The sequence below is a fragment of the Leptodactylus fuscus genome, chromosome 4, assembly GCF_031893055.1.
Source record: "Leptodactylus fuscus isolate aLepFus1 chromosome 4, aLepFus1.hap2, whole genome shotgun sequence".
NCBI classification, from domain to species: domain Eukaryota; kingdom Metazoa; phylum Chordata; class Amphibia; order Anura; family Leptodactylidae; genus Leptodactylus; species Leptodactylus fuscus.
In genome coordinates this window covers 74,657,716-74,673,391 of record NC_134268.1, presented here as the reverse complement: position 1 = coordinate 74,673,391, position 15,676 = coordinate 74,657,716, and the positions used below count along the sequence as shown (strand labels likewise).

At 40.4% G+C, this 15,676-nt stretch overlaps 1 protein-coding gene across 6 annotated transcripts in view; it reads right to left on the bottom strand.

Moving 5' to 3' along the window:
• ANKRD12 (ankyrin repeat domain 12) overlaps nucleotides 1-15,676 on the bottom strand; it is a 110,206-nt gene that overhangs the window by 32,128 nt on the left and 62,402 nt on the right. For 4 of the 6 annotated variants that reach the window (XM_075270666.1, XM_075270665.1, XM_075270663.1 and 1 more), the window contains 3 exons: nucleotides 10,921-11,059; nucleotides 3,644-3,791; nucleotides 288-356 (listed from right to left, as the gene is read on the bottom strand). In XM_075270666.1, coding sequence (XP_075126767.1) covers nucleotides 288-356; nucleotides 3,644-3,791; nucleotides 10,921-11,010 — 307 coding nt within the window. In that variant the 5' untranslated portion in view covers nucleotides 11,011-11,059. The remainder of the gene's footprint in view (nucleotides 1-287; nucleotides 357-3,643; nucleotides 3,792-10,920; nucleotides 11,060-15,676) is intronic. The other 2 variants (XM_075270668.1, XM_075270669.1) reach the window with 1 other exon arrangement.

The window sequence follows — 15,676 nt, the reverse complement described above, 5'->3', positions numbered from 1 at the left end:
ATGTTTACATAACATTTTTAGCATCTGATTAACGGATACCATAACCGTGATGTGAGCAGTCCCCTAAATGTACTGGGTGCATCAAACATACTGTTTAAAACGTCATTAATATGTTCCATTGTAAGGAGAATTTCAAGAGAATACAAATACCAGTTACATCTGCCCACCTTACCCAGACACTGGAATACTTTTTATGGAGACTGCTTCACCCCCAAACCGCTTTTGCTAATACAATTTGTCTCCAAGAGAGAAAAAGAAATGTGCTGAGAGCATATACACAAGTTTACCTGTATATGTGCTGTAAGGAGGAGTTATTCGCTCGCCCCAGTTTTCACTTGTGTGTCCTGCTTCAGAATCTACAGGGTTAAAAGGCACAGGAAAGAAGGGAAGAAGGAAACAAGTAAAGAAGAGGACAGCTTGATAGCACAAGTAGAAAAAAGCTGGACACCTGCCGATTTAGCATCCTGACGGAGGAAGCTTTCCTCCATTTGTAAGATTTGATTTATGGGTGCAAGATGAAAGAACATCCACAATACCATTACTGGTAAGGAAGGCTGAAAGGACAAACGTCTGTAAATTCACCCACCATATCTGCATTTCTTTACCACTAGCATGGCGTTCGATGTGTCTATTCATTCAAGCATTATTCCTGCAATACTATATAACACAACACTGACAAGCATGCAGACATTTGGCAGACTATATGTATTTTAGCACTGTCAGTTTCTACTTGACACGTTATGTTGTGTTTAATCAAAGTTTATCATGCATTTCTCTTTATTATCACCCAGAATTAAACTGGGCACTGTCATGGGTACGCTACTCGTGCTACCACTAGCCATACAAGGCATGCTCTATTTTTAATAATACCCTACAAGCAGACAACAGTCACTTGGCCCCCAGCTGTGTCGCCCTGTAGGTTTCAAGAAAAAGCGTAGTTTCTGTTTCTCTCCACACCTGCACATTACTAGAGATTGGGCCCTGCCTCTGTTCAACGGACATGCTCTAATTTTAGGAAAAACACAGATGCTGCTACTAAAGAACTAAAACATCATCCTCTCAGACAACACCACAAATGTAACACGTATAAGTAACATCTGTTCCACTGAATTCCAGCATGCCACAGAGTCCTTATAAAGACAATACATAACCCTACTATGATCAGGTCCTTTACTGAAATAGATTCCTAAGGGAAGTGCGGTATGTTCCTTTATCATTACTAGCAATAAATGATGGTGTAGTTCCCAAATACAAAGTGGTTTAGCATTCTGGATGGAATTAATAAAGAAACCATCAAAAGCATTAAACCACAGCTACCTGTGAGCTTCACATAGAAATGTCACCTCAACTAAGGAAAAGTAAGCCGATGTACAAACTACTAAACCCTACATCCCTACAGTCACAGCCAACAGAAGCCTACAGACTTAAAGAAACATCCAGATCCTAACTCAGTTGTGTTATTTGGTCCAACATATTTTGCACATTAAATTTTTAATATATTATTTATGGCAGCCAGTGATCGGTTTTTCACATACCGACCTCTAAATCCCCAGCAGCTACAGATAAAATATATAGAAGACAGGGAGAGCAGTGTCAATTTACCTGGAGTTTCAGTCACGCAGATTGCATTACCAAGGAATCCAAAGAGTCTTTCACCAAAACCCCACATACCAATCCAGCCAGGTATATTGGTGGGATCAAGAATTGCTTTCCCCTTGTGAATCGGTACCTGCATTGCTGAGCTATTACCATTTTTGTGAAAATGCAAGTGAGAACTTGGCGATCTCTTGGCAGTGGAGTTACAGATTCACAAGGGGAAAACACTACTTCATTCAGGTGACCCTAACCTATTTATCTTTGGTTATGGGCTGATAGGCTGGATTCTTGCAACAAACTCCCTTTAAATGTCCCTAACACAGAAATTACAAGTGCCCAGGAGGTAGCCCCCTCAGGTGAAGTGCTTCTCCGCGGAATGGCAACTGAAAAGGTCAACTGACTGGACCCTAGACCCATCACTCAGTAGAGGGGAGTTGCTTGGGAGTGTTGAGTGAAGAGACGGCACGGCACTGCATATGAAGGGCACAAATTACTCCGCCTACATGACCATGACCATCTCCCCATCCCCAAAAATGTTTATACTGATCTCTCCATTCTCTGTAGAACACGATCAGAAGAATGGAAGGATCTAACTGCTCAGACTCCTTTCAAAATATAATGTGTTTGCCTGTAGGGGAACTTTAGGAGCTTACTGAACGTAAAGCATTGGCTTCAGTGTATAAACAGTACACAGAACCTTCTAAGCACCCTGTTATGGTGGCTGAACACAGCAAGCTGTTTTAGCTGGTTTTTCTATGCAGTTGATTTACATACAGTTAAAAAGGTTTTCCAGGCAACAATATTGTTCACACTTCATCAATACTAAACTGGAGTGTCTGAAATTCAACACCTCCACCGATCAGCTGTTCTCAGCAGCGGGTACACACAACATGACCAGGAAGCAGACAGGCCTAATCTCCATGTAGTGGCCAGATAAGTTACCATTCATTAGAATGATAAAGGAAATTCACCGAGCATACCACCAGGATTTAATTCTCAATGGAGAACAGGTATCTTGTACGTAGGAGCTTTTTAGCAGCAGTAGCAACATCCAATACCTCCAAGAGGTGAAGTGAACACGAAAAAACAGACCAATGGATGAGAAAGAACTGCGCTTGCTCCAGATCCGTAAATTCAACACGTTCTTTATTATGGTTCTTAATACACGACGCAGCGGGCTGCGTTTCGGGGCTTCCCCTTTGTCAAGTGTATTACTGGGCTCAGTACACGGCGGACTGCGGTGAGGAGGAGTGCCTAGAAATCTTTGGGGAAAATAGAATCATTTATGATCTCCACGTCACCACACAGTCACTAGTGCGCATGTGCGGAATCCACGCGCGCTTTTCACTGGTTTAAAGTACCCTTAGAATGAATGCACGCTATTCTTCTTCACGTCTGGCTACTGTTAACACTTGCAGCTCACTCGGATAGTCATCCATCTGTGAGGATAAGTGTGTGCAGTGGTAATACACTTGACAAAGGGGAAGCCCCGAAACGCAGCCCGCTGCGTCGTGTATTAAGAACCATAATAAAGAACGTGTTGAATTTATGGATCTGGAGCAAACGCAGTTCTTTCTCATCCATTGGTCCGTTTTTTCGCATTCATTAGAATGGGAACTAAACTGCAGCAATTCTGTTCCACCACTACAAGAGAACAGTGCTGTGTACTTCCTCCACCAATCTCTGTGTATCAGCTGCTGATCAGTTGGGGTGCCAAGTGTCAGACTCCCACATATCTGATGTTAAACGACTTATCCCAAAGATAGGTTAATAATAATAATAATTACACATTTATATTTTAGCCTGGAAAAATCATTTACACATAAAAATAGAACAATTAGTAACCAGCACAAAAAGTTGGCTATACTTAGATCCAAAGAAAAGCTAGAAGAAAAGTCCTAAAATTGTCCACATTTACAATATAAGGTCAGACTAGACATATCATGGTTTTTTTTCTGCCTTCAGTCTTCTAATTTGTTCTATGGTTCTAAGATAACCGTTTAGCATACAATAACCACTCTCAATCCTTTCTGAGTATTCACATTACCTGTGTCTGAGTCCCTTTCTTCTTCTCTAGGAGGACTGATTGTGAAGGGCAGTTTTCGTTTCATAGAGGATTTATCCTTCATTTCTTTCCCACCTTCAGTCCTATCCAATTTTGGAGTTCGAGCAAATGGCACCATTTTTTCCTTATTCTAGAAATAAAATTAAAATAAAAAAAAAACAGATTATTCACTGGGATATTAAACTGAAAATTCTGTGAAGATGAGTAGGATCCAAATCTCAATATGACAGACCTTCAACTGAGGGAAAGCTAGCCCAAACACAATGGCAATCAGGCAAAATCCAACAAACTAGAAGAACATTTATGCATTGCCTTACATAAAAAAAAAATGTCTATATTGATGTACTACAAAAGATAAAAGAAAATTATTGTAAAGCAGTGGTTATTCTTAACACCAAAACCTCCATTGTCATGGTAAGATTATCAAAATCTAATGTAAAGGTAAATTACTAGAAATAGCCAAAAGAGGAAAAAGAAGGATGGCACTGCTAATTCCCAACAATTGCAAAAAAAAAAAAAAGTATATAAACTTTCACTTAGTACATAACCAGATCGAGAAAAAACTGGTGAAAAGACGATGGTGGTGCTCAACATACCCCGAAAAAACAGTGAACCATTATGTAAGTAGAAAAACAGCTGAACAATGGGGCGGGCACTCACCAGTCAAAATCTTCTTAAAATCAATTCCTTTATTGGATACACTTAAAAACATCCTTGGGAGGGAGAAAAAGCATTATAGGCGAAAAAAGGGCAACAGCCATTTTGCGTTCCTCAGAATGCTTTTTCAAGCATCTAAGGCTTGAAAAAGCGTTCTGAGGAACGCGAAACGGCTGTTGCCCTTTTTTCGCAGTTTTTCTACTTACATAAAAATTACTAGAAATATTCACAACTGCAATAAAACCTGCATGTATAAACCCTGCTCTGTCAGTCAGTCTACTGAGTAACTGTGCAGCCAATTTTGGATAGCTCAGAAACAGTTCTGGAAACATCCTACCTCAATATTTCACCAACTCCTGTGAATATCATCCCCACTTTGCCGTGAAATATGCGCACCGGACATATTCTGATTTCCAAAACGGTTGTGGTTTTGGAAATCACAGTCTGTCAATTATATCTATGGAAACCCCGGCAGTTCCTCTATAGGGAGAGCTGAAGCAGAAAGTCCGCAAAGGAAACCTCTGGAAACCTTCTTTGCAAAGTGCTGCGGAAAGAACGGCAATGTGTTGCCACCGCAGTTTTTACCACAGTACTTTTTTGCTGCGGGACACCATGCGGGGCCTTAACCTGACTTATTTTATTTTTTTTCTATCTGCTCAGGTATAGTTTGGGGATGACGAAGGCAGGCGTGCCGAAACGTGCGCGTCGGGTGCGAGCCGGCGGTTTCTTCTATTGCCCCTCTACTTCTACTTATGTGGTTTATATCATGGGTAAGCTGTACTTCCATTCATTAATATGATAGACCTGCTGTGTAACCTCTGCTGCCGTTTATTAAGTCTTTTACAATCTACTTTGTGGCCATTTTTTCTTGTCTAAAAGTACTCAATGCTTACATACTTTTAGCTTAATTGTGTGTTTGCCTTATTGCACTATATATACACTATAGGATACATTTGGCTCCTTCTGGTAGCATATGTATAATCTGGCCTTATGCTTTAGCTTACCTTGCTGGTCCATGTGGTGTGTGTGTGTATATATTATATATATATATATATATATATATATATATATATATATATATATATATATATATATATATATACATACATACATACATACATATACACACACACACACACACACACACACACACACACATATATATATATTCTGTTTACCACTCACGTTTAACTGCATTTAATAACTATCCTGGGCAGTATTGGACTCTTTACTGTGCTCTTTTTTTGTACATTTATCTGTGTGTTACTTGCATCATCTATTTTGTATAACTTTTTAATGTGATACCATTAAAGTTTGTATATTCTTATTACGAGTTTTGGTCTATTTTTGAACTCACTATTTTGAGTGTGTGTATACCTATTTCTTTTTGTCTAATAGTTTGGGGATGACTGTTGTGTTTTGTGCTTAGTTTTGTTTTACATTTACTGTACATGTGATCTATTGAAAAAAGGGAAGCAATTAGAATTTTTAAAACGATAATTTTTTTTCTTTTTTTTTTAGCATTTTTAAAACACAAAAAACAAGTTTTGTTTGTTAACATACAGTGTCTCCCTAGGGAAAATGAACCTGTGATATTTAGATAATATTATATTATAATGCCATACAACTCTATTAGATTCTATGGTAAAATCCCCATAAGTATTGAAGCCTGCCTCAGGCTGTCTTCAACAGTTGTATTGTTATGGCAGTCCTGGAACCAATGGTAACATAACAGCTCCTGCTAACTACCCACAGGACATATTTGTTCCGTCACCGAACATGAAAAAGAAAGTGAAAGTAATCACTGAAATCTGACCCTCGGCATTTGAGCGGTTAAATGGCTGCAATCAGACACATCTCTGATCACTGGTCCTGCCGCTGGTCCCCTACTGTGTAAATCTGCAGAGAAGCCGTGGATACGGTGGCCACTCAGTTCTTGTTGACCATGGAGGAGACCTTGAATGGAACTATCCTCTGGTACTTGTCAGAAATTCAGCTGTGATTTCCTTAGTCTTAGTCACACAGAACAGGCAGGAACAGTGCATGCACAAGAAGATAACCCGGCCACGATAAGGAAATCATGACTAGGTTTCTAACAAATACCAGACCAGAGAAAGTTCCAGCATTCACAGTCATATCCATTGGCAGCCTATCAAGACACCATTAAGTTGGTTAGAGAAAATCTTTAAAACTGCAAAATTTTAATTATATTTGCAAAAAAAGTTTCTTAGGAAAACCCTTTTATAAATTTCATGTGACCATTTAACACCTCTCTGTTATACTTTACCTAAACAGAAGTATTGTAGCCCCGTATGTAAACAGTGGGGTCAGAAACGTGCAGTGATGCTTTCATTTCTTCCCATTCACTTCTATAGGATGAGACTCTTGGGCTATTATAAAACAGACAGTGTGCAATGTAAGCAGTGAAGAGTTCACAACACTTGTACGATCCCTGCAGCCCCTTCATACTACTGATCAGCAGGCGTCTTGGGTGTGGGGTCCCTGCTTATCCTTTATTGACGCGCCTCAGTTTCATTTACATATTTGCCAAAAACTATATATTTCACAAACTGCCGTGAGCAGGAGAGCAATAGAGGTAGGACTAGAATAGCCTTTCTATTCCAACGTGTGGTTACTTAAAAAAAATGGAACCCCCAATGATAGAAGGGATTTGAAATAGAAGAAATCATGGAAGCACTGAACTGCGTCCATGGCTGTATAACCGGTTTCAATATGGAGTCTGGATTTTTTTTTTTGTGCATATGCTTGGCAAAAACTACCCAGCATCCAGCCAAATCATCTTATCTGGATTTCGAAAGGATCTTAATTTTCTAATGTTCAAGGGAAAGTTATGCAACAAATATACACCTCAAGACTCTATATAAAGACTAATCCAGACAGATGCCCTTTGAGAACTGTAATAGAAAGATCCTTCATAAATATTAGCTTTTATGAAAGCTAAAAGCTGCTTTCCACTCCAGCTAGGTAACCCTGACATAAAACATGTAAAGTGGCTGAGCACGTGGATAAAAACATGTCTCCATACAAATGAGCCAACACTGTAAGACACTTAGCACTCAAGTGAAAGCCGTCCTTTTTGTTTAGTTTCAACAGCTCATCTCAGGAGGCATTTCTACATTTAGTATGAGCTAGGAGCAGAACCTTTACCACATTACCATTAACATAAAAAAGGGTTCAGGGTTGGTTAAAAGAAAAGAAATAAAATAAATAAAAAACAGGTTTTTTTTGTTTCAGATTTTGCTGTATTTTCTTAAGCAAAACCCAGGAGTAGATTGAGCAGAAGTACATGAACTTCCTATATATTACCGTATATACCCGAGTATAAGCCGACCCGAATATAAGCGGAGGCCCCTAATTTTACCACCAAAAAACTGGGAAAACTTTATTGACTCGAGTATAAGCCAAAGGGGGAAAATGCAGCAGCTACTGGAAAATTTCAAAAATTAAAATGGTTGGAGTTTTTGGGTGCAGTAGATGCTGGGAAAGGAGAGGGGGATGTTTTGGTTGTCTGAGCTTGAGGACTGGTTTTTTTTTTCCCCCACTTGGAATTCAGCCTGGCTGAATATAGGGGATCTGCAGTGCTCCTGTTAACCCCTTCCCGACGGAACAGGAGCATTGCAGTTCCCCTATATTCAGTAGACCGGGCACTTTCAGACACAGGGATACCTAATGTATTTCACAGTCATTCTCTACTTTTATATGTATTCTAGGGAAAGGAGGAATTTAGAACTTTTATTTAAAGCTTCCCCCCCCCCTGCTATTTTATGGGAGAGTCTATACATTGATATTGCAGCTGGTCATAACAACCCCCCCACACACACACACTTTTTTTTTTTTTGGATGACTCGAGTATAAGCCGAGGGGGACTTTTTCAGCACAAAAACTGCTGAAAAATTCAGCTTATACTCGAGCATATACGGTAATTCCCATTCCGTTTTTAGCCATTCTTGGCTTTGGCTCAAAAAAGCACAGGTAAATCTGCAAAACATCTCCGGAATACGCCCTTTCCTTACCAGAGATACATTAAAGACACTTATTGTCTCTCTGATTCATTCTCACCTTGACTACTGGAACTCCTTACTAATCGGTCTTCCCCTCACTAAAGTCTCCCCTCTACAATCTATTCTGAATGCGGCGGCCAGACTCATCTATCAGTCTAGACGCTACAGCGAGGCCTCTGGTTTGTGCCGGTCACTACACTGGCTGCCTATTCATTATAGAATACAATATAAACGTATCACCCTCATCCACAAGGCTCTCCATAATGCCGCACCTCCCTACATTTCCTCCCTCATCTCTGTCTACCGCCCAACCCGTGTTCTCCGTTCACTCAATGACCTAAGACTTAAATCCTCTATTATCAGAACCTCCCACGCTCGTATACCAAACTTCTCCCGAGCTGCACCACTTCTCTGGAATGCTCTACCCCGTACAATCAGATTAACTCCCAATTTCTACAGCTTCAAGCACAAACTAAAGACACATCTTTTCAGACAGGCCTATCACAATTCCTAATGTAAACCCTTTCGTACAGTCAATAGAATCCCCAAAATTTAACCCTCCTCTGTCCCCGTTCTCACATTACCCCACATGATATGATGCCATTTCAGGCTAACTTTATATGTCCAAGCTCCATCCACATGTTAAAGGACACGACTGGTGAGGGCTCAAAGTTTTATATTTGTGTAATGACAGTAATCTCTATTACAAAATTGTCTGACCCCTGTATAAGCAATGCCGCCCCTGCTACCTCTTCTGTCACCCCCTCTACCTCATAGATTGTAAGCTCTTGCGAGCAGGGCCCTCAGTACCATTGTGAGAAATTACCTTCTTTATAATGTATCTTTCTGTCTGTATTTGAACCCTACAATATTCTACAGTGCTGCGGAACATGTTGGCGCTATATAAATAAAATGTATTATTATTATTATTATTAACACAAAAAAGCTGCATTTCCGCAATGTGGGGCCTCAGCACCACGTAGCGTAAATGCCGCGATTTGCCCACAGCGGAAATACTTCAGAAAAAAATTGCGGTGTTTTACAGTCAGAGCAAAGTGGATGGCATTCTAGTGAACCCCATGCCCACTTTGGGATAAAAACCGAGCTGCGGGCTTGCTGAGGTTTTGGAAATCGCAGAATGTCAAATCATACCTACGGAAACACTGGCGGTTTCCCCATTCCCCAGGAATAATTGAAACAAAGTCCTTAGAGGTTTTTCCCTGCAGGGCTTTTTTGCTAGGGGACGCCATGTGGTGCCTCAGCATGAAACCTTTTTTAAAATGGTATTGTTGTTCCAACATGTGGCACTATCACACTCAGGGGGAAGTGCTTGGTGTATAGTTTCTCAGGGGCACAATAAACAGTTCTACAGGACAAGTGAACAGCTAAAGATATCTGGACAACTGTACTGTGAGCCAGACAAACGTTTTATATTGGATAATACATGGCCTAAACAACCACTGAAAAACAAAGGCAGAGTTACCCTTTTTACCAGTTCCTCAAAAAACAAATCATCAATATATAGCAAAAAATAGTGTAGTTCTGTGCTATTCAGAAAATAAATCATGCAATGTTACATACTTTTATGTCCTAAAAAGGCAATGCAGACACAATAACCGGAAAAATTACATTTAGAAGCTTTCAAAGCACACAGGCTCCTTCTTCAGGTATTTACAAAAAAAAAATTATAGTGAACAGAGCACAACAATTATAGCATGCTACATCAGGGCCCATAAACCCTGGTGCTAGACTGAGTCCTTCTGTCTCTGACTGGATTATTATAAAGCTTCATTTTACACTTTTTTCCCTTTTTATTCTCCCTATTCTTAAATTTTTATTTTTTTATTCATTATTCTCATTTTTATTTCTCTCAGTCATTCATTTGTAAACGACCTGAAGAAGGAGCCTCTATGATTTGAAAGCTTGCCCATGTATTATTTTTCTGGTCAATAAAGGTATCATGCCTGTAATACTTTACTATCTAACGTCACACAAATTATCAATTAATGATAATGACGACAGCTACTCCAACTTTAAAAAAAAACAGAAGCCTCAACCTAACCCCCCACCCCAACCATCCCCCATTATGGCTAGGTAAATGGTAAAATTAAAGTTATGAGCCATGGAATTCAATGAGGAAAAACATTTTTAAAAATTTTCTGCATAGGCTAAGGCCAGCCCCGAGCAGAGGTCAGTATGACTGTTTCGTCCACATTTGGAGTATATGGAGGGCTGAACACTCATTACTTTTATATGCTTTTTTTAATTGTCTATATACACGTGTATTATTTAGCAGCCAGGTATACACATATGTTGAAAGGACCAGGCAGGCAAACAAGAATAGAACAATGAGAGCTTAAAACACAGAACTACAGAATGAACTGCAAGAAATTCACCAGCTGTTTTCCGTGCATTCCACTGAGCACAGAAAGACATCCGGAACATCCAGAGCCAGCTGCTGGAGACATGGAAAAATAGGATATATTTCACAAAAACAACCTATTTAAGGGAAAAACAAATGAAAACATCTGGTTGCCTTTGCCACAGTTTGTCCATGTCTTAATAGAGCGCTCCTCTTACCTTTCGTCCTGATGGTTTCTCGACCATGATGTTGCAGTCACTGTCTGAATTCTCACTTGGAATTACTTTCGTAGACAACGTTTTGGGCATCTTATTATGTAATCTGTTTCAACACCAAGTCGGGTGGATCATTCTGTGCCTGAGGAGAAGGAAAACATTGCATTTATATACAAGTCAAAAGCGTACAACACCTTTGACATGATAGGGTGTGTGTAATGATAATCTATACATTTCATACTGCCCATCACTGTGGCATAGCTGCCCAATTTCCTATACCAAGAAGCAATATGCATAAGAGCAACATGAAACCTAGAAACGAAGAGCGGACGTCATTTTTGTACATTTTCTGGGTTTAGTGTTCCTTTAGGGGGCCTTGTCTTAGCTATACAGATTTGGGTCAAGAATGAATATAAGCACATTCTCCACGCTGGTCATTGTGAACACATGATTTGACCAGCCAGGCTAGAAAATTATGGACACCATTAATATTGCTGGCTAACAAGAGACAAGGGCTTATTGTGGTTATGCTTTACATCCAAGGACTGAACTGTGTCTGCCTGACAATTGTCACACAGGCTCTTTCTATATCCCTAGGAATGTACTGAATGGAAGAAATGGTCCTTGAAAAACGAATGCTACACAAAGATCCTAAGTCCAAAGAAAACTGTATGCATATTTGGAGAGTTTCAGAGCAAAGATACTCTGATGTGGAATTAGAAATCTTGTGAATATGAAAACAGAATTGCTTCATAAGGAGAATAACGAAACACACACAGAAAATCCTTACAAATATGGAGAACCTAAAATACACTTGTACCAAAATCTCACTAGCTATAGGTCTGCTGCTACAGTAGATGTAAATAAATTGCAATAACCATGAAAATACCAGCATTTCGCGCCCCCCCCCCCAATCCTTTGACCATATTCAGTAAACATGTCAGCGAATTTATGACCAAAACAACTTAAGAACGGCTGTTTATGACACTCATATAAAAGTGAATGGAGCATGCTGGGAAATGTAGTTTTACAGAAGCTGGGTGCTGACGGATGCCCCCACCCCAATTCAGATTCTCCTCCCAGGAACAGTTCTCATTTTTATCATTTATTGTTATCCAAGCTTACACTGTACTATAGTGTTAGCCTAAAACTAGGTCATGTTCCCATGCAGTCAGAATTTTATTGGAACAGGCAAGCAACCACACAACATGCAGGTTTTGCAGCAGAGTTTATATTTTGCAATACCACAGCTGAACCTTGGAACAAATCTCCAGCAAAACAATTCTGTCAAACCCTATATATAGACATGTGTTAACCTGGAATTTCTGAGGAACCGGGGGATGGAAGAGGAAGAGGAAGGGGATCAAGCTAAGTGTCATGGGGAAATTGTAGAACTTTTTCACACCTATTAAACCAAAGGATTCTATGAAAAACTCCTTTAAGGCTGAGGCCACACGTTGCAGAAATGCAGCTTCCTTTGTTGCAGATTTTGCTGTTTGTTTTTTTTTTGTTGAGCCAAAGCCAGGAGTGGATTGAGCAGAAGGGAGAAGTATAAGAACTTCCGGTTATTTCCCACTGCTTTTATAGCCATTCCTGGCTTTAGCTAAAAATAAATAAATAAAGCAACAAAATCTACAAAAAACAAAAAAAATTCCTAGCCCACAACTAGCTACTATGGGCACCACCTGTCAAGATTTTTTTCAAATGACCTGAGACTACCTGGATAGAGTACCAGAAGCAAAAGATAATGTACAGATAAAAGTTGGAGGATCATTTCTGCTGGCTTCTCAGTTGTTGGGAAAGGAGAAAAAAAAACAAAAAACAAAAACACACATACTGCATTTTTCCATTAAACAGGGTCTTTCCATATTTCTTTAAAGGGATTGTCCATTTCCTATCTTTAATTACTGAATGGTGCTGCAACAAGATATAAATGTAACAAACGAGTACGCATCTCTTTGCAGACCTCAGTTTCCACTGCCAGAAGCAGCGTTCATTTCTATAGAGGTCCCGTGCCGTGACATTTGTGAAGAGGTGACTGTTGAGGCCTGCAATTTACTGCAGCGTTCCATTTGCTGAAACAGCACAGGATCTGTACACAAACAGAGCTGCCAGTGATAGAAACAGAGGCTCACAAAAAAACAAAACACCACCACAAACCTAAACAAAGTAATGTAAAGCTATTGCTCATATATACAAGATAAAGACATAGTACTGTGCAGGGCCTATATATGTACGAGTAGTGTTACTGTATATTTCACAAACAACATATGAAGTATTAAGTAGTGGTACCTTGCAGTGCCCTTTCATGGAAGGAAAGAGTAGTAATATGTTCATGTATGCAGGAGAAATAAAGAGCCACTATGCAATGCTCATAAATACAGTCTTAGCATAATTGGGGGGCAGTTTAGGCGGCCTCGAGCCCTGGGTGGCTGCCCTCACTGCCTAGATTATAATCAGCCATTGCCTGAACACCGCACATTCACAGCTCTTATTGTTGTCTTTGGAAAATGAAGCTTTTTCTCTCTGCAGACAGAGGAAGTACCTCTTGTGTATGGAGAGGATTTCACTGTACAAGCTCTGTATACATAGCGTTCTCAGACTTCATGTGCGCTATGTTCACAAGATCTGTAGAACCGGGGAGAACATTCTCTACAGACACTCACGGAAAGGTTTCTGTTATGTGCTAGGATTTGTTCATGCTTTTGATGAAAACAAAAATATATGGTAGACGGGCCTTCTGAACAGTGTGAAGATAGAGGTTTTGTTCATAAAGACTCTGCTATAAACTATCAAACCCATAACAGCTAATGTCCCAATAAGTACTACATAGCCCAGTTCCAAGAAAACATATCTACACATGATAACCAAGAAAGTTTGAAGAGTTTATGTAAATAAAACAAAAACAGCCCCTACCCTATGGATATGTTTTAAGGGGGCAGATTATGGTGCGGAATCCACGTCATGATCTGCCCCCTCACAATGGTGGTCTATAGAGACTGTTAGCGTTCGCTTTGCAGCTAGCAGAAAAAAAAGAAGTGACATGACCTTTCTTGAGGCGGATTTCACCTCAGGAAATCAATACAAGTGAATGGGAGATGGAAAAAACCACCTCAAAAAAGCGACAGGCATTTTATCAAGGTTTATTAACTGTCAGGGAGGGGAAAACTGCCTGGCATTTTTTGAGGCAGTTTTTACCAAAAACCGCTCCAAAAAACTGCTTCAGGAATAATAATAATTCCTGAAGCATTTTTTTTCCAGAACAAATTATGCCACATGATATTCACCTGTGAACTAACCCTAAAGGGGCTGTTCACATGTAGGAATATGATGCAGATTCCGCCCTTGAAAATCACAGCAGGGCACTGGAAAAAAAAAAAAAAGTGTCCTGCTTGACCTTGCCAAAGCTTGAGACTCCCCCCGCCTATTAGGTCCCGCTTGAGACTCCCCCTGCCTATTAGGTCCTGCTTGAGACTCCCCCCGGCCTATTAGGTCCCGCTTGAGACTCCCCCCGGCCTATTAGGTCCTGCTTGAGACTCCCCCCAGCCTATTAGGTCCCGCTTGAGACTCCCCCCGCCTATTAGGTCCCGCTTGAGACTCCCCCCAGCCTATTAGGTCCCGCTTGAGACTCCCCCCGGCCTATTAGGTCCCGCTTGAGACTCCCCCCGGCCTATTAGGTCCCGCTTGAGACTCCCCCCGGCCTATTAGGTCCACATGTTGATATAAAGTCTTAAAAGCTTATAACTTGACTTTCAAGCAACAGAAATCTTAGTAAGGAGCATCATAGGACAGATGAATACATGATGGTGTACATACTGGGACCAGTTTAGGATGGAAAAAGCACCACACTGTGCAGTTAAAAGTACATCTGAAAAAACAGGCAGTCTTTATATGTTCTTCAGTGAGGTTTCTTAATTTTACAAGTGAAAAATTTATTTTAGTATGTTTCAACTGTAAAGTTAAAAAAATGCATCAAATCTGAAAATGTTTTACATATTAAAAACAGCAATCTATATATGGCACAGAGGTAAATACAATGCATGCTGTTTGTTCTACCTTACACTATCTGTGCAGTGAGGGATTTTATATTTCCCCTTTTATGTGAGCATTTGAGTGCACAGATACCATCACTGAAAATCAGAATGGTGATTCTCAGCAATGGCAAATTAATCAAATAAATCTCATTAATTGCAGAGTCCAAACCCAAGAGATTATATCTGACCTGGGTACTTCCGTCACATTATGCCCTTGGAAGATAGACCCAGCAGCACAACATTTCATGTCCTTCTGCACTTGCGGTTTTATATATTGCTAGAAAGCAATGAATTCAGCACGTTATGTGCCCCATGGCTGGAGATATCGGTGTCATTAGTTTCGGCATCGATCTCTGCCTGCTGTCAGAAGGCATTACTGACAGTCTAGCTGAGTTTGTGAGGAACACCCCTCCCCCCGACAGTATTCGTCCTCAGTGCTGTACTGTCAGAGGGAGCGTTCCTTACTGCCCGCCCAGCCATAACGCTAAGCTGTGAAGAGCGCTTTTCCCCCAGTACAAGTCTATGGACAAGTACTGTCAGGAGGAGCGTTCTTCAGACCAACTAGACTGTCAGGAGTGCCCTTCTGACAATGGGGAGACATCGGTGACGTTAATCTGCAATATCTCCAGCCCCGGGATACATAATGGGAAAGCCAAAAGTGCGCTGAATTCAGTGCACTGTCAACTTTCTAGCGGTATATAAACCCGCATGTGTAGGAGGACATG